Source organism: Zonotrichia leucophrys, chromosome 2 (genome assembly GCF_028769735.1).
Source record: "Zonotrichia leucophrys gambelii isolate GWCS_2022_RI chromosome 2, RI_Zleu_2.0, whole genome shotgun sequence".
Classification (NCBI taxonomy): domain Eukaryota; kingdom Metazoa; phylum Chordata; class Aves; order Passeriformes; family Passerellidae; genus Zonotrichia; species Zonotrichia leucophrys.
The window spans coordinates 132,044,874-132,064,876 of record NC_088171.1 but is presented as its reverse complement, the minus strand read 5'-3'; the positions used below and the strand labels follow the sequence as shown (position 1 = coordinate 132,064,876).

Genomic DNA, 20,003 nt, shown 5'->3' with positions numbered 1-20,003 from the left:
CCCTGCAGATGTAATTCCTGCTGAGCTCTGGATAGTGTTTGCTGATGTGTTTGTCTCTTCCCACTGACAGTGAAAGATTTTATATCTGTAATTCTCCTTCCAAAGCAAAGTTATCTAATTGTTGCTAGAATTTGTTTTTCTGTTTTGCATTTGGGGTTTTTGGTTTTTTTTTTCAAGTTTACATGTTGAGAAAGATGAGATGGGTGGAGCTGAGAGGGCTTTGGATTTCTAATGCTTCACTGTTGGTTTTTAAAAACACTTGTTTACTGTGATAAGGTCCACTAGCCATTGCTGCTTGGAACAGAACTGAAGTAAAACTGACTCAATTAGTTTTAGTTTCACAGTGATTCACAGTTCCCTTGACAGGAGGGATAGTGGAACTGTCTTTGTAAAAAAACTAAGAATACCAACACTGTAGATCCTAGCATAATTTGTCTTGGAAACACAGTGGTTAGGAAATTATCTCTTCCTGGTAGAAGATGAATGGTGTAACTTCTCAGATACTGGAACGAATTTCTCACTTGTCTGCAGCAAAAATCAATAGGTTCGTTTCAAAGATGAAGGCTTCTAACAGATAAAGATTATGCTGCTGTAAGTGAAAATGTTTGTCAGGTTGGATGTGTGATAGGATATTCAGAACAACGGAGCAAACTTCTTATTGTTTGCTAGTGGTTGAAATAACTATTTATTACTTTGTAATGAGCAGTGACTACATTATGTCCAACACCTTTTTAAGGAAAATCTTAAAATAAACCTTTTCCTCTCTCTTTTTTTTAAAATTTTTGAATCAGTTAATAATCTCAAAATATCATTTCTAATTTTCATAAGGAAACTTATTATAAAAATATAAACAGAAATCACATCACGGTAGGAGGAAGTGTTATTTATTCTATGCCTTTCTATCTTGTTAGTAGAAAACCTTTCACTGCAAGATTTTGGCTATGATTTTTATTTATTAGATATAATTAGAATTTATAATAATGTGACTGTCAGCTACTTTTGTTGTCTTTGTTGTACACACATTCCATACACAATTATCATCCTACTGATTCCATAATTCTTTACTGTGCTATTGGTAAGAAGGAATGTGAAATGCATGTTCAGCATGATTTGTGTAAATGTTTGTAGAGTGTACATGCTCTTAAATTAGACTGTCTCTTGGTGCTGGATTACCTTAAAGTAAGATTTGTGGTCATAAGCAGTGATCCCATTGTATTAATTGACAGCCATTGCTCCAGAGAGGTTGCAATCTAAATCAAGGGACAGTGGGTACTGATAGGTCAGTGATCAAGAACAAAAAGCAAGTGAACAGTGCAACAATATTATAGGCTGTGATATGGAATGATCTCAGTGCACTGCTGACTTAAAAGTATTTTTATTGGCACCTTTTCCTGGGATAATATCTGAATTAAGTGATGTCTCATTTTCTCCAACTGCAGTGGTGAACCACTGAAAGAGACAGTTAAACTTGAGGATGGTCGAATTGGAGAGAGGCCAGAAATAGTTTATCATGTAATTCACACAATTTTGCTTGGTTGTCTAGCGATGTGTTTGGAAGGGTAAGTCTGATTTTGATGTATCTCTTTTGAAATCAACAGAGTTCCTTGCTGGACATGATGCACTGTTTACCCCTTTGAAATCACCCTTTTCCAGAAATAATTTTGGCATACAGTGATACTACTTAGGAGTAGTCTAAATAATTTTGATTATAAATTTGATATGGCTATATGAACACTTGTGCTTGATCTCCTGAACATGTTTTCCAAGCTTTAATGCAGCCAAGGTCCAAGACATTAATTGAATCACATTTAATCACTTTCCTTATGGTATTTAGTATAGAACTGTGCTGTAATTATTTTTAGCAAGAGCTTTTGTAGTGTTTTGATGAGCAGAATAGTGCTGGAATATTGGGACATGGAAGATTTCTTATCCATCTTCTTGTCTGTAGGCTACCATGATGTGTGCCTCTTCTTGACACGTTAAATCAGTAGCAGAACTGGTTTCAAAAATATTGTGTTAGTCCTTAAAGCTAGAGTAGCTGATGTTTGGAAGACATTGTTGTTCTAATCTTTTTATCAGCTTAATCAACTTGAAGATGTCAGACTTGTGTTTTTATTAGGCTCCTCATCTTAAAATCTAAATATTCACAAATATTGCCTAAAGTGAGCAGACTGTTGTGTTATCCTGTAGTTTTTCTAAGTTGACTAGTCTACACTTAAGAGTTAAATAAATATTTTCCTTTCCTTTCTTCAGGAAGTCCCTTATAGTACATTGTCTGTACAGCTTTGTCAAATAGCTGCTTTTTATCCCTTCTTGGCTGGAAAACCAGCCAAGTGACTCTGCTATTCTCTTTGTTTTTCTTTCATCCTCCCCTGAACTCTGTGAAGGATTTTGTCATCTTTTACCTTGGATCTTGCTCCTCCATCTCACAGCAGATAATCAGGTGCCAGCTCTTCTGCTAGAGATTTCCTTGGTTTACCCTCCAGTACCATCAAAGTTGACCTCAGATTGTCTGAACATCCAGACTGTGTCTGGCATAAGAAAAAAATCTGAATGTTTTTATAATAGCTTGAGTACAGAGGCATACACAGGGTCCCAACTAAGTTATTGCAGTGTTTTTCAGAATGAAATATCTATGGACACCTTATGTTTGTATGCTTGCTGCATTTGGTGTGTGTTCTCCTGAACTTTGGATGACGCTTTTCAAGTGGCTTCGACTGAAAGCTGTGCACCCAATACTGCTGGTGAGTTGCTGTTGCCAAAGTCGTGGAAAATACAGCTAGCAAGTATATAGCTTTGCAAACAAGAAGTACCTAAGACCCATGAAAGAACCCATGAAAGCAACAGGTTGTTCTGTGAGCAGTGGATTGCATATGGTCTGCTTTTTCTGTCTTTTCTTCTTAGTGTCACTTGTTCTCTGGTACCTGGTGATAAAGTTGCATTCACACTACAACCTTTCCTCAAAAAGCAGAGCTGTCTTCATCTCCCTTTCACTCTTCTCAATTTCTTTTAGCAAATATTTGAGAACTCAATCTCTCTCTTTCATATCTATTTGGGATTGGTTAAGAAGGTCTTTTTAGGAGGAATGCAGGAGAAAAAGTACTGGTGCACAGGGAAGGCGTAAGCTTTGTTTCACTGAGAAATGGGTCTTTAAATGGTGTAGTAAGGTGAATATAACTGCTGAGAGTAAAACTGCTGCACAAGAAATGGTAAGTTGAATTACTTTGTATAAGGTTTGTTCATGTTTGGCCATCATAGAGAAGTGTTGTGACTGAAGATAAGCTTGTGTTACAGAGCAAACAACTCCCCTGCTTCCAACCCTAGCTTTATTCTCAATATGACAAAAGTTGCTTTGTGTGATTTTTAGCAGCTTTGTGCATTGGTTTTAATAATAAAATAGGGATAGGATATTGTTTGCCCTAAATTCAAGAGGCTTATAGGAATAAATATATTACACTTAGATGTTCATTATGTCTCCTGTGAAAATACCATACACTGCTATATCAGAAACATTGACTGTGTTCTTTCAGTCAAGGAGTATCAATATGTTCAGCTACATGGTAAGCACATTCTTTTATATGCTTCATGTTTTCTGTGATGTAGATCTGCTTTTTCACTATTAACACAGTAGATGTGTTAGCAGCTTAATATCAAAGGAATGCCTTGTGTGCATTCCTTACCAAATGTTTTCTGTACCATAGAAGCTATTTTCTCCTTCTTGCAAAGCAAAAATTGCATCAGCTAGAATGATGGTATGCTGAGAGATGGGTTTCTGGGTCTTGCATATCAATAATGCTAATCTGAACAAGATCAGAGGTGTGAAATGCTTGGTCTCGTAGCATTTGAACGTGAGGTGTTTACCTTCTTCTGTTCCCTACTGTGCACATGGAATCATTGTTACTTTAGTAGTAATTAACTGTCCCTAAAATTGATGGTAAAGTTTTTGTGAGTCAAGTGAAGCCTTCCATGGTAAATTAGGCAAAATCTTGTTACAGGAAATTTTTTTGCCTGGTAGAAAACCACAAAGATTCACCTACTGTCACTATGAGGTTTCAGACATAAATATTGCTCACTGTATGAGCGGAATCAACAGACACCTCAGAGTTGGAGAGTGGTGCATAATCCATTTTCTCTAACATGTACTTTCTAGGCTCTTATCCTGAGTATGGCAGTTCCCACTATAATTGGATTCAGCTTGTGGAAGGAGGTAAGAAAAGTTCCTTTGTGGAGTTTTCTTTGTATGTTGGCACAATATGAGTCAAAATGATGAGCAAATGTAATGAAATGTACTCAGTGAAATTAAATATATGTGATGAAAGTGAAGGTGTCATCCATTGAAAATATGTTTCATTTTTTAAAAAAAACTTCACTTTTTTCAGTATAAGGTATTTGACAATTTAATTTTTTAATGATTGCTTATTGTAATTAAATTTAAATGAAGACTTTATTATAGTCAGCTGTTAAGCTTTGGATGTATAAACTGACTCAACAAAGAAAATGCTGCCAAATGAAAACTCAGGATATTGAAAGCTATGTTGCCTCAATCTTAGTTTTAGTGAAAAGCTATAAAGTTAGATGAAGTAAAATTACAGGAGGCTATATGCAAATAAACTGTTTGAAAAGCTCCCATGAAATTATAGCAAAGTTAAATTCTTTGTGCAGACCATTCTGTCGAGGTGTGTACCTACTACAATACAGGGGAGGAAAAGACACAGATGTTTCCATGTTTAAAATGAATACTTTATTGCAAGTCACAGATTGAGAGTGGAGTATTTGGAAATTATTTTTTAAGCTCCTGTGAGTGCAAAAAATACGTGAAACATCTCATGAAGTGTAATCCTCTGCTATACTGGCACAGCTTTAAAATAGTTTGACTAATCTGAGAATTCATATATAGAAGCCAGTCTTGCCCAACAGTATTTTAACAGATTTTGTAACATCTATCTTACATTGCAACTAAATTTTCTATTGTAGCCTGACTTTTTACATGTTTTTGATGAAGCAATAGATAGTTTCTGTAAAAAAAGCTAGAGTTGCTCAAAAGAGTTATGAAATCTATTACAGCAGAGGAAATGAGTGTAGTTACCCAAGTAATTCCTTTCCAGATTGTTTTAATGAAAGCAGTAGCAGTGTGGGGTTTTGGACTCTAGAGGGCTTCGTCCATTGTTGATCCGGCTTCTGCTTTTAAGCAGTGGTGAGCAGTTTGCTCTCCAGGCTCACAACTCGTCCCTGAGGTTGGGAATGTTGATTACAAGTAACAGAGCAGCAAAAATGCCTCGAGCATTATAAAGGCTGTCTGTATAGCTCAGCATCCTTTTGCTTGGCTGCCTTTTGTCTGTGTCTGGCATAGTCCCTCCTCTAACTAGGTTTTTCCAGGTGCTGTGATGAGTGAAGCTGGTTCTCCTTGGGGTGGCAGTAGCAGTTCCTCTTTCCATCCCTCTGCTCTGGGAGTAGTTCCAGTGTATGTGTAACAGCAGTGCTGTTTGTCCCTGACACAAACCTGTGGCAGCTCTTCTTGTGCTGATTGTAGACTGCTGCCACTTGACAGCAGAGTTGTCCAGGTAATGGCGGTGGAAAGTCCTCAGTTAAAAGCAGACTCCCACTCCTGTCTGTCCTAATGTAAGTTGTCTCTTTAATATGGCAGAGCCTGCAAACTTCATTCTTTTCCAAAAGAGCTGACATCCAGAACTTAGCATCTACAACAGCATGTACATATACCTGTTCTGGCCCCTCAAGGCTGGCCAGTTTCCAGCCATGGCTTTTTCAGATAAATGCACTAAATGGCTCAAGGACTTACAAAATTTCCCATCTCGGTAAAGAGGGACCTCAAACCTAACGGGGTAGGGAAGCCATGATGCAGGTTTGCAAGCTGGCCTGGCATTCTATCTCACAGAATCCGTCCTTTTCCCAAAATGTTTTTCAAGAGCATAACTTGAGATATCCCACTTCACACAATGTAATGTGCTCATCTTCACTGCGGTGATTGAAGTCAGAAGCGAGTCTGGGCACATTACCATGGCGCTTCTAGGAGGTTTCTTCTCTCTTGCTTGCATGACACCTTTCCATCAAGTCACTATGGTCCAATCCTTCCTGCTCAAGCAGGTTTACCATGAGATATTTATCATCTTTTTGGTTTAGTGCCCTTATTTGTAGACATTTGCATATGACCACCTGAACTATGGTTTTGATGTATTTAACGCCACTTGATGTTCGTGAATGTTGTTGCTGCTACTTATTTATTTATTTTTAATTATAAGTATTCTAATGAAAGAGAGAGATGAGAACTTCTGTTTAACATGCTTATTTTGGAGAGGGACTTCTGCTGTCAGGTAAGTAAATGTAAGCTGAGTTTTGCAAAATATTCAAGCAAAAGTACCAGTCAGGGGGAAAACTGTTGAAACCCGCTTCTGTTGTGTCAATTAAGGCCTTAGTGTAATGTGATGCTCTGTAGATAATTTTTTAAACTGTAAGTAACCAAAAACATTTTACATCAGTTTTTCCCTAGAATAATGACAGAGCTTACGGAACTGCAAGAATTCTATGATCCTGATACAGTAGAACTTATGACATGGATAAAGTAAGCATAAAGTCCAACATTTCTATTTTACTGCTTTTTGTAAGGGTATTTTTATCTCAGCAATTTGTGGAGCTACCTCTGTCAAGCTGGGTTTTCCCTTGGCATTCAATGATGCATGGGGGAACAAGTTTTCTATTTTAAGTGTGGTATTGTTCCCATAAAAGAAACTGGAGTTTATCATGGATTACAAGAGAAGATCCTGGAACACACAAGCAAGTCATGTTTAATGTTGTTGCAGACCTAGTTTCTAAATAGTAGGATCTTAGATCTTGCTAACATTTAATTAGATTGCAGGATTATGTTGGTTGTAATGCCAAAAACCCTGAGATGTTATGTGCCTGAGCCAATAAAATTAAATGGCTGAATGTGAGGATTTAGAGACTTTTGTCAGGATACATGTGTTATTCAGACTTCCCCTTTGACCACAGCTAGTATGGAGCTATGTTATACAGCTATACCGAGCACATACACAGCTAATAGCAAGTCAAGTTATTTTCACAATTTATTTTTTTTACCACCAAAGGTTTCAGAATTGCATTCTGCCTCATTCAATTTAACTTTAAACTATGTCATTAGGAACTGTGCTTTTCTGAAAATTAGATCCCTTGTGTTCAGATAACTTAGCTTTAACTGTATTTTTTTAGAATATTGCTTTCTCTATTTATGTAGTCTTTAATGTCAACGTGTTCATCTTCACAAAAGGCAGGGCTGGTAATTAGTGTTCCAGCCAATTTCTTCTTCTTGTTGTAGTAGTGTATGTTGTTTGTCACTGCTGTAGCTCTTTAAGGCAGCAAGTGGAATAATGCCAAGTACCTAATGGCTTTTATGTTAGTCTGCATATACTTCAAGTATGTAATTAATCATGGTGAATTTCATTGAGATTCACTCAGCTACCAGCAATGTGACTACCCTTATCTGTAGCAGCTGTTCTTATTTTTAAAGAAAATAAGGATTTTTTTTTTATGGATATACTTAGCTATCCACATTGAAATTTTAATTCAATGTCATTATTACAGTATATATTCTCCAAGTCTTCTCTCTGATAATACTAATTTAATTTGAATTTTCTCTACAGAAGTTGCCAAAGTCTGTAATAAAGTGTGACAATGACTGTTTTCTTTCACTAATACAGAAATACAGTCAAAAAATCATACCAAACCCAGAAACCTGATTACTGTAGACATTATTCTGCATGCTGACATTATTTCCTCATAGATGATGAAATACATGATCAGAGCTTACATATTGAATACATACTAGAGATCAAGTTACAACAATCACCAATCATTCCCTTACAAGATAACATCATGTTGTTTCTCCTTGTACCTACCCCCTCTCTCCCAAGCTTGTTTTGTCAGCCATTCAAACAGCAGAACTTGGATCCATTCCAGGACCACTCTGAATGGCGCTCATGGATTGCATGAGGGAAGAACAGCCACGAGCCCTTGCCCCAGCAGGAACCCCTCCTTTCAAACTCCTATTGCTGCAGGTCTGCCCTTTCCCTCGCAGAAAAAGCACTGCCACAGCAACACCATCACCAGCTGTAATGAGAGCCCCTTTCACCTGCTCCAGTTCATTGTGCAGATCCCACACACAGCTGATAGAGTTGTTTGATGAGTGCATGCAGTGCTCAGGTGTGTTGGTGTTGCTTTTGCAGACGCCAGGCTCCCGTGGCTGCCGTGTTTGCAGGCAGCCCACAGCTCATGGGTGTGATTAAGCTCTGTACAGGATGGATGGTGTCAAGCCTGCCTTTGTATAATGATGATGATCTCCTGAAAAGAAATGAGAATGTGAGTATCCAATTCCATAAATGTGGCATCTCACAGGAACTGTCTTCCTCTTCACCCAAATGTAATGCCAAAAAATCAAATTTATTAGAAGGGAAGAGGACATAGGAGTCCAGTGGACATGGAAGGGATTATCAAGTATATTGTCAGTGCTTCACTCTGCACAGAAACAAATCATTATCAAAATATTATTTCTGAAGACTTTTCAGGCCACTTGGAGTATGTAAGATGAGAACTTGCCATCATCAGAGAGAAGTACTTCCCATTCAGCTGGCCGTTGCCTCACTAATTTCAAAACCAAACTTTTATAGCTTGTGTACATATAGTTTGTCATTGCAGATAGGTCATTGTTGGGGTGTGTGTGTCCCAGTGTTTAAGGTATCACTGATTTTTGCATTGCATTAACATGTTTTCTTAATTTATAGATTTATCAGATCTATTCAAAGAGGTCAGCAGAGGATATTTATAAGATACTCACATCTTACAAAGCAAACTTTCTGGTTATTGAAGATTCAATTTGCAATGAAGTGGGACCTGTAAGAGGATGTAGAGTTAAAGATCTGTTGGATATTGCTAATGGTCATGTAAGTATTGGTGAGAAGAAATGAATGTTTGAATGCATAAATAATTAGATTGAAAATAAATCTTATAATGCTGGTCTTATTTTTCTTATTGTAATTGACATGTAGACAAAACTCAACTTTTAAAGGTGATCAGTTAAGTTTTGGATTGTCTATAACTTGTAATCTTACCTGATTCTATTAACTGCCCTAATCCCTCCTAACATGAGTATCTAGCTCTGCTGCTTTTCTGACAATCAGTAAATACCATTGAACTATATAGAAATGTTCAAGACTGACACCTGAATAGTTTGTTACAAAAGCAGTGAAGTCCTGCCTCAGAAGGTATTCTTTAGCAGCTTTGAAGATGAAACTCTAAAATGGATAAACTCAGTTCTTCCAAAACTGGCTGGGATTAGGACCAGCCTACCATTTAGTTCAGTACAGACTGCTTGGTTCTGATGAGCGTGCAAGTCTATTCAGTTCAGCCTTGCAGATGGGTTAGCACACCAACAGATCGTTTAAACCACATCTGCTAGAAAGACTGGTTGGATAAACTGCACCATGAATGGTGCTTCAGTCCCTGACATGTTCTGTCTCTCTGGATGCTGGTAGTGCTGCCCTTGCTGCTTAAATAGAGAGTAAGATGGGGTTTATAAGGTGATCTTACTGCCACTTGTTCATTGGCTTCTTGGAAATCCAGCAAAAATTTTGGTTTTATAAAGGCAAGGGGTGGCCTTAAACTCACTTAGAGTTTCATTGCTTATTCTCAGATCAACAAGAAAGAGGGAGTTGCCACTTACCTCTAAGCAATATAGGAGTGGTATGTTATTAGGGGATTGCTCTATATTTCCCCAGTAATCTATAGCTGGTGTCAGTTTCACTTCTAGGTTTCCCAACTACTTTATCCATGAAGGATATTGTCCCCATTTTTCTATTAACTTCCTTACCATTGCTAAAATCTATTATTTCTTTCCTAGTCTTGCTGCTAAAACCATGTATGCTGTGATTATTCCAGGATATATCCAATATACTGTACCATAACTGTGTGTGTCTGAATAACCTCCATTTTGTTAATCTGCATGTTACCTCTCAGTTTCTTCTCAGATCTGTGTTTGCATGAGTAAGTTCCTGATTCCTCTTCACACTTAGGATCTCCACTGGAGCAATTAACCACAATTTCAGGATTCCATGCCCACATATCCCTGCATCTCTCATCTCCATGCTTCCTGCATGCTTCTCTCTCACACATAAGCTTGATAATCCTTCTTGTATTTTTTGTTGTGGTTTTTGTTATTGTTCTTTTGTGGGGAGTGGTTGGTTTGGGTATATTTGGGTATTTTTCAGAAAACTGACATCATTTGTTCTGTAAAGTTAATAAAGTTTATTGTCTCAGGAAGCTTTAAACAAATCTCTCAGTTTGCTTGCTAACAGAATTTGTTTGAGTTGTATTGGAAGATTATCAAGGTACTCCAGAGTAGTGGAAGCTAGTGAATACATATTTGGAAACTGCAGTGCAGCATTTACTTACTCCCAAAGTAGGTGAGACAGTGGGCAGACAGTGTGTTGACAGGTCTGTGGATGTGTTTTGAATTGCTGTGTTTAGGAAGATAAGTACTGCTTTATAGCTTGTGCTACTTCCTGTAGTCCTAGTCCAGTATCTTGTTTCTGACACTGGCTGAGAGCACAGGTTTACTGATAGGGAAAGACAAATGTTTTCCAGCAGTCTGTTGCTGAAGGAGTGTAGCTCAGGGCAATTATCTTTGTGTTTGGAAGCCACTGGTGGATTTTTCTTCATGAGTTTGTCCTACCACTTTTTTTTAAACTGTGTAAATTTGTGGCATCAGAAGGAATAATGAAGGGATTTCTTCAGGGATATCAGACAGCAGATCCTAGAATGCAGTTTGCTTCCAAGTCACTTGGTTGGAAATTGTAGGGAGATGTGTGTGTGTGTCTTTGATCTTTATTAGATATGTCAAAACTTAATTGGCCTGGGAAAGGTAATTGAGATTTTAGTTTCCTTCATACTGGTATGCTCTGTGCAGGTCAGTTTTGTACTGGGAACCAGGGCATGTGCATAATTTCCAGTGCTGTTGTTCTTTATAATATGTACCAAGTACACTGGTTTTAATGTCTGCTACCTTGACAAAGGGATTAATTCCTTTGTCAAGGTAGCAGACATTAAAACCAGTGTATTTGGTTCATATTATAAAGGCTTTTTTAGGTGGCTAAACAAATTACAGGGGAATATGTTTTCAGTTTATTGGAACTGTACAGTGTGGAAATTAATTGTCTATCATAAATGAAATTTACAGAATACAAAAGTTAATTAAATGTACAAAATTACATTCTGTAACCACTTATCTTCAGTACTGTAATTAGGTCTTTTTCTTTCTGACAGGTGGTTTGTGAGGAAGGTGACAACTATGCCTACTCAAAATATGGACGATTTTGTCATGAAATCAAAATGAACTATTCTCCATATGTGAATTATTTCACTCGAGTATACTGGAATAGATCCTACTTTGTATATAGAATCAACACTGTGATATCCTTCCAGTCCTGAAAAAGCATGCAAGCTTCTTTCTGAGGATTGATTGTGAATGAATTTCAGTTGGAAAAGTTCCTTTTGAGCAAGGAAGTCTATTTTTGCAGATAGATGTGCACACATGCAGTGTACTGACAACTTTACCAAACTGAAATGCTTTGATCTACAGATCAGCTGATACATATACCATCCTTGAAGGAAACAGGAACATTTATCAGTTTTACAGTCTCTACAATGTGCTACAGTCTTCCATGTTTTTACATTTTTCTTCCCATTACAAATCATCTTAATCTTCATGTAAATGCGATTTCTAACTTTAGTGTTAGAGAGTTGATATGCATAGACTTCAGTAAATACAGAAAAATTATTTAAAGAGCTTGTTTAAGTAATATAGCTTTTAATTTTTAGCAAGAAAGCAATCACTATCCCAAGTCTTTTCAAGTAAGTGTTTGGATTTTTAGTTTGGGGTTTCTTTTTGTTTTGTTTTAATTCTTCCTGTCTTCCATGGTAAACATTTCTGTGTTTCTCAAACATACATTTATACATCTTATGTGTAGCTATGTAGTTTTTATAAATCATATGAGGAAGATTTTACTTAAACAACACTTCATTGATTAAGGCACTGATATCTACATTGTTGTCTCTGTTGTCTACAGAGACATGTTGGTGGAAATGCTAGGAATTAGACCTAGCAATAGGACAAGCTCAGATCTTCAGTTTGGAAAGGACTTGTCTTCAGCATTTCTCCACACTTAAGTGTTTGTGTGTGTTTGCATAAGTGTGTCTTTCTTAGCAGCCACCAGAATGGGCCAGTATACCACAGTATGCCACACTTGTTTTCAGGCAAGTGTAGCAGGACAACCAGGTTTGCTACTGAGACTTCTGCACTTCACTTTCACCCCCTGTGTGTGTGCTGGTGCGTGTGGGTGGGTGTGGGTGTGTGTGCACAGATGGGTGATACTCATTTCATTCAACTTATTATGCAATAGCTGTATTAAGATAGTGCCATAACTGTCATTTAATCTACTATAATCACTACCATTAATGAATAATGGTACAGGTGTTCATAGCTATTTTTATATCAATTATGCAAATACACAGATCTTTGAAAATTTGGCAAAGTACTCTGCAGTTTTGCTTTCCTCTAAAATTTGTTCTATGCCCCTCTTTGCCTCTACAACTCCTTTGCTTAACAAATTATCTCTTTGTTGCTGGCTGATAGACTTTCAAGAAAATGAATGATGTTATAATTACAACTCTGGGCCTAAACCTAATGTTGAGAATGGAAACTCCAGTAAAAGGTAACAGTAGCTTTGCTTAATGTAGATGTAACTGGACAAAATACAGGACTAAGTTTTGAAAGAAGCTGCTCACCCCTTAGGAGTTACCTGCAGTTACAAATTAATGTAACACCTGGCCCAGAGACCAGTCTATCAGGCATGTGGGAATGATTCTTTGGAGCCCAGATGTCTTTAATGAAGGATCTGGGAAAATAGGATGAACTCTCAGCTGAAAAATCTGCAAACCATTCTGCAAGTGGAAGCTGCAAAACAATCCTTAGTGCAAATCGGAGATTTTAACTCTGAAATTATTAGGAACTGCAGCATGTTGTTGTATGTGCATGATTCTTCTCTGCTCTATGCAGATACACTTGCTTATTTTACACTGACACATAGTGCTGAGATTTTTTTAAAACTTGTTATCACTTTTGGAGTGATTTTAAAGAAAAAAGCTTTATTGTTGTAAAAGCCAACATGTCTTTAATCTGTTTTTTACTTTCAGTTATATTTTTAGGCCTATGAGTCTTGACAAAATGTTAAATTATGCATTTTATTTCAAAGAATAGATAAATCCATCGAATATATGGGATGTTGTCACTGAGAGAAACACTTATCCATGTAACTGAGTTACAAGTTATAAGTAAATATCCTTTCTGGGCATACAGACATCATGTTGGGGATAGCGTGTACCTGTGTGTCTGCTGGAGTGCAGGCTGCATGTATTTGCTTGTGCACAAGTGCATGTTTTACTGCACTGGGCTGTTTCAGACTGCTCAGTTATCATATAACAACAGAAGCTTGTGTATTAACTTGAGCTATGGCAGGCCTGCAGGAACCCCCTCTGTATGTGTGGATATAGATGTAATATTTGGAAGTAAGTTTACAGTTCCTTTTTCTATTTAGGTTTATTTGAATCACTGTCAAGGAATTACATGTCTGTGTGTTGGTCATTTAATCTCTTGAAGTTAGAAATTCATGAATATCACTTCCTATCAGCAATAAGGCATTCCAGGTGCAAACTGCAGGATTACAACTGTACTTGGGTAGATGAAGTTGCAGAACTTCTGGCTTCATGCCTTAGACTGCCATGCTGAGATGTAACATTCAGCTGTCCTTGGCTGCCTGTTGTGTTTCATTACAATGTTGTGTGTGTTACCATGTAGAACATAGTTTGAACACATACATGTAGAGCACACATATTAAGAAAACCACAAAGGAGGCCACCCACACATCTAAACAAAACTGTCTTGTATCATGTTGGCCTTTATACATGTTTAAATGAACGAGTTGAATTTTATTTGAACTGTGACATAGTTACTGTTATTAATTTTGTCATAGTTTTTAAGATGTATTCTTGATACTTCAATTGATTCTGCTTTAGGAGAATCATTTAAGATTTTTACCTTGCTTTTTATATTAGAGAAAATTATATTGCAGCACCATTGGCACAGCAGCCTTAAGTAACAGAAGGAGCCTTTTATTTGGGAGAACATTGTGGTTGTTCCTGTAAAAAGGCATAATTATAACAAGTGACTGAAAGAATCATATCTTACAAAGAAAGTGAATTAATTTCTTATCCAGCCATGGACTAGCAAAAATACTGTCTAATCTCTGGTTTCTGTGAAAAATAATAAGTTCCAGTGATATCCCTCAGTGGGGCAACAATAGGGCATAATTACACCAGACTTGTGCAGACAGCCCTGGCTTGGTTTTCAACCAAATCACAGGTTTAACTCCCTGAAAGAGTTGTGGGAAAGTTTTACAAATTTTGATCTGCTTTGCTGTAGATGTTGCAATTCAGTTGAAACATGTGCCTTGCAAGCTTTTATTAAACAAACAACAACCTCAATTCATGTTTCTTTTTGTGAAGATTTTTTTTTTTAATTCCTGTCCCTTTGATTTCTAGAGCTTCTGTAGTGTCTTAATATGCCAGCCTCCGAGGATGCCCAGGTGGTGCAGCTGGGATGTGTTCCAGCCATCCAACAGCTGTTCACTGGGAAGAATGAGAATTGGAATAGCAGTTTGTGTGACTATTCTGCTGGCTTATTTCCTCCTTCACATTTCCACTTTCTGATATACTTGATCTTAGTAAATGCAAAAAAAAATACCTTGAAAAAATAAATTAGTATAGTATTTTCAGGCACTCACCTGTTATCCTTAGACTTGTGAATCAAAGTTTCACCAACCCACAGCTAAGCTAACAGACATAGTTTTGTCTTAATCTTAAAAAAATGCTCTTTCACTTCCTAAATTACCACATACTTGAACTCAGATTTGACAGGAGATGCTTGAGACTAAGGAAAGGTATTTCTGAGCATAAACTTCTATTCATATTATTTTAAAAAAACATTGATTTAATTTCTTCCAAAGTAAATGGAAATACAACATTAAAAACAAAATTTAATACAAGGCAATCTTAAATACATTTTCCATAGGGGTTTGGGAATAAGGAGAAGATACACAAATGTGGAAGAAAGAGGGCCAAAAGGTTTCACAGGCATTGAAAATTCTTCCAGCTCTTTATAGTAATGCTCTGGTGGCATTACTATATACTGAAAGGTAGAGGCTAGGGACCAAATCTTGTTCTTACCACCTTAATTTCACTAAGTCATCTCCAAGTGTCCAGACCTTGTGACATTCCATCAGCTTTTCCATGCGATTCACATGAAAAGGAGCTGCAAGATGAGGTTGTAGGGATTGTTAGGTATCCTTGAAATATTTATTAAAACTTCATATAAGCTGTCCTTCAACCAAAACTCCAACAGGAGAAGGTGTAGGCTGTGCTTGTGAATGCCTGGGCGTGTGCACACATGATGTGTTTGCATTTATAGGTGTCTCTTTTACTGTTGTGTTTTGGAGATGGAATGAGGAACTTCTGTTATCCCTAATGGGGATTGAAACTGTGAGTCTGGTACATATTGATGGGCAGGTGGACTCTGGAGTAGTGTGCTATTGGAGATGAAAGAGAAGCAGAACTTCATTCTAACACAAGCAATATTTCATGTGAAGTAATACCTCAACATAAATCTGCAGAATCATGCTTTAATACTCTTTTAAAAACCTAACTTTAGAGGGGAAAAGAGTGGGAATTCTAAGACATGCCTTGTGTGTTATCTTAATATTTTCTACTTCATCAGTACAGCTGAAAAACACCATTATGTTGCTGCACTCTATGCCAGATGCAGAGCTAGTGATTCCTAAAGGTCTTCTGAATTGTTTTGTACCTCAACAGTGTGTTTAAATGTAATTAATCTGGCAATGGTTTTGGTTTCAGCACAGTTAAATGTATGTATTTCTGCCTTTCAAGTGATGTTTAAGGTTACCTATTTATTTGATGGGACAGAAGGTTTAATGCCTTTCAAAGATTCAAACTTGTTTACTTCAGTAATGCAGAGGAATTATTGGTGGTGCTTTACGTGTTCACAGTGATGTTCAGCAGTAACCTATGTGGCATATGGACTTATCTATGTGCAGCTATTTAATAACAAGTCTAAGGAATACAATTGCTTTTATCCTGTTTGTTGTCTTGGACAGTTTTTTATCAAAATCATGTATACATAGTAAATATTTTTCTCTTGTAACAATTTTTTTTTTCTGTAGAAAAAAAATTTTAATAAAAGCCAAGTCCAGAAAGTATGGATTGTTTGGGACACAAACCATTTTATCCTTTGAGAAATCAAGGGAAGACTGTACAACATGGCTCAAAAGTCTGTCTTGACAGGCAGCATAAACAGTCTTGCAGCTCTTGAGGACAAGCAGCCTGCTCAGACTGGATCCATATGTCGTGCTGACTGTAGCTGCCTGTTGAGACATACTTGTGTGAGGATGAACAACAAAATGTGAGCTGCTTCATATGGAATTATTGAACTCTGTGACTTTCTCTCTAAAGATCTTCGTACAGCAAGCACGTCACCTGGAAATAAAGTGCTATGCAATGTCACATGCTTACTGATTTAATTTTTTTTAATCTATTAATGTATTATCTGCTTTGAATTTTTACAGATCATGATTACATATTTTGGAGCCCTCTACTGTTTTATACAATATTATTAGTAGAAATCTTTGAATGAATATTACTTTGTAATAATTTAGCATGTAATGATACAAAATCTTGATTTTTTTTTTTAGTTAAATTCTGAAGACCATACAAATACCCTACAGAGCACATCTCCAAAATCAGATCATTTAGCACATGAAAAAAAATTACATATTTGCATCTTAAATTTATAATGATTCTGAGTTTGAGCATTTATCAGACTGCTTTGTTTTAGGCAAGTCAGGAAATGAGCTGATGATGAAGTATCGCAAGTTTAGCCATTCAAGTAACCAGGCTCTATGGTTACTTAGCTCAAAGGGGAATGGAGCTTCCTGGCAGCAGGAAATTCATGTTGGTATCTGTGTACTTTTCTGTGCCTTTATGCAAAACTGACTGTGGTTACTAGCTGTGAAACAGAGAACATTCTGTTACATGTAATACAATTTGTATTGGTATATGTCTGTAAATAGATGTTTTATGTGAGTCTATCTCTGTACAAAATACATATTCTGTTTATAATCAGTGATTCAAAGGTGTTAGGTAAATGTACTGTTGGTTTGGATTATTTTCCACCTAACTAGTGGTTCCGGAATCTGTTTGTTGGACCTAGTTTCCCAGATTTTCCAACTTTTGCAGTGACCCAGCCTATCACACTTCAACCCCTGTATGCTTTCAGGTTGCTTAGGTAATAAATGTCATGGACATTTTTTAATGGTGATGAGATGCATCTTGTTATGGATTAAACTGCATATATAGAATATACCAACATTAGCAATCCTGAGAATTACAGAGCTACTCAGTAGGTTGTAACACACCATCAGTACATTTCCTTTCAGAACCTCGAACAGCTTTACAATGCCTTGGAATTCTTCTGTTTCACAGTTACACTGTACTGTCTGCTGTCAAGCCATGACTCCTGCTGCTGCTGTGCTGACTGGGAATGGGAAGACCCAAAACATGTTAAGACTGACTTTATTTTTAAACTGCAGTAAATACCAGAGTATTCTGTAAGGTGAGGGTGAATGTAAAGTGATGCCTTAAGCTATTCTCCCCTCTGAAGCAAGCTGATTAAGGAGAGGTAAGAATGCAGCTCCATTCTTCACTGCCTCATGTTACACTCTCCATGAGACTCTGAGCACAGGGGCTGTGGTCTCCCCAGAGTAGCTGCTGGTGCACCTCTGGTTCCCCCGGCTGATCTGACTTCAGTTCTGGGCAGTAAGACAAAATCACTGCAGCAGAAGTGACTAAACCATTTATGCAATTTTGGAAAGGTACATTAAAATCAAGCCTGTTTTTAATTTCACCATGAAAACCTCTTCCTGAAACACACACAGTCCTGAAACACTAACAGTCATTTTCATCTATTTCAGCTTTATTAACACATGGATAAATGCTGCTCCTTTCTTTTTTCCTTTCCTTTTTTTTCTTTTTCTCTCCTCCCAAGTTGGCCCATTTTATGACAATCTGAGCTGCAGTCGGAACTGCTGGCTGTATTCCAGGGGCTTGTCCCAGCTGTGAGGGAGGGACAGAGAAAGGCTATTGGGCTTGCTGATGTTTTGGCCTCAGAATGGCAGTACTTAGATTTAGTGATTGCAGTTCACAGTACTCAGTTCACTAGATCAGCTTTGCTTAATAAGAACCCTAAAACTAAATTTCGCTATGATTGTTTGGCAATAGAAGCTGACACTGTCCTGAATATATCTGTGTTGGTTTAGACAATATCTAAGGTGTGGGGGCCCGAATATATATATTGTTATACATAAGCCCCCACACTAAGGAGCTTATTTATTTATATTTATTTCTTTTCTATGTTGTTTCCTATTGAAACCAAGAGCCATCTCCGCTGTCTTTATTGAGAAGTCCTTTTGGATTAACACTGGATCAGTCTATGTGGATTCTGCTTCAGTTTTGCAGGAAGAGACAAGTTCCTTTAGAAAACACAGCTACACTCAAGTGTGTTTGCATCTCTTTAAATGGTAGGGTAGGATCTGTGGCCGCAAATATCCATACATTTGTTTTGTTGTCACACAGGTTTTGTGTAACTGGATGTCAAAAATAACACAGTTGTGCTAGTGAGTATCCACAAGGTGAGCTTGGCTCTGGTTCTGCTCTGTGAGGTGTGCTCTGAATTCTGGCAATGGGAGTGACATGCAGGAGAAGCTTGAATTTCCATCACCAAAATGCTGTGTTAATGTCATAGAAATACACAGGCTCATAAGTGGGAGGGAATACTGTGAATAAAATGTAGTTTATATCTTCACAGGCTGTAGGGAAAACTGCATGTTTCTAAGTGCTTGGATAGAAGAGAATAGAAAAGGTAGTGTGTCCTGTAATGTAGGCTAAAAACAGGAACTTATTTTGAGAGGATTTAATTTGCTTGTTGAAAGTTGTGTAAGGATGAAACACACTTCAGAAGAGGGAATGCTGTGCTGTGTCTCCATACAGAGCTAAGCTTGTCCTAAACTGAACACTTGTTTGCATGGTCTGGCTAGCTCATTAAGTGTTTTAAATTAATGAGCTTCTAGTGCCTTTGTGAAGGAAGGAATTAGGGCACAAAGAGCAACCTTAGCATACTCAAAGCTTGCTACAGCACATTAACCAGGTATGGCTCTGGATGGTTACTTTCATGTTGTTACTGGTAAACCATTCTATAAAACTGGTTTTACTTTTTGCCTTCCCAGTCTGAAATTGTGCATTGTGCCACATTTTAGAAGCTGTCATCCTTGAGGGGGTAAAAAATAAAGGTTGACAGCTTGTAATAATGGGATGTGATCTCCCAACAATTACCTCTCCTTAAAACTGCTAATTTCCCAGGTGCCACAGGTGCAGGTCTAGCAGTTGGTTGTCACCTTTGACTGTTGCCTGTAATATTTGACTAAAGATGACTGAAATGGATTCTGGCTTTCTTGAGCAGAGCTTCACCTCCAGCCTAGATATGTCACCTCTGAAGTTACAACACAGCTGGCAACAAACACCCCTGCCTTCCTAACAACCTTCTGGTAAAACTAGCGAGCCTGCTCGAAGCAGGAAGAGGGAGCATTTCTGATGGAACAACACCTAACACAGTTTGACCAGCTGGATGTGGAGACTGCACAAAAGGCTGTTCCTGAGCTGTTACCGTCACTGTGTGAAGGGAGATACTCTTGTTTATTAACAGGAAGATGCTGCTGCTTGGAGTGATGAGAAAATGAGTACTGTTTGGTTTGATGAGCAGT

The 20,003-nt window shown here is 37.5% G+C and overlaps 1 protein-coding gene across 2 annotated transcripts in view; it reads left to right on the top strand.

The window, feature by feature from the left end:
• Window positions 1-16,698, top strand: part of DPY19L4 (dpy-19 like 4) — a 32,626-nt gene extending 15,928 nt beyond the window's left edge. For both annotated transcript variants that reach the window (XM_064706489.1, XM_064706488.1), the window contains 7 exons: window positions 1,440-1,559; window positions 2,624-2,744; window positions 4,151-4,207; window positions 6,495-6,577; window positions 8,235-8,367; window positions 8,790-8,948; window positions 11,326-16,698. In XM_064706489.1, coding sequence (XP_064562559.1) covers window positions 1,440-1,559; window positions 2,624-2,744; window positions 4,151-4,207; window positions 6,495-6,577; window positions 8,235-8,367; window positions 8,790-8,948; window positions 11,326-11,490 — 838 coding nt within the window. In that variant the 3' untranslated portion in view covers window positions 11,491-16,698. The remainder of the gene's footprint in view (window positions 1-1,439; window positions 1,560-2,623; window positions 2,745-4,150; window positions 4,208-6,494; window positions 6,578-8,234; window positions 8,368-8,789; window positions 8,949-11,325) is intronic.
• Window positions 16,699-20,003: the final 3,305 nt, after the last annotated feature.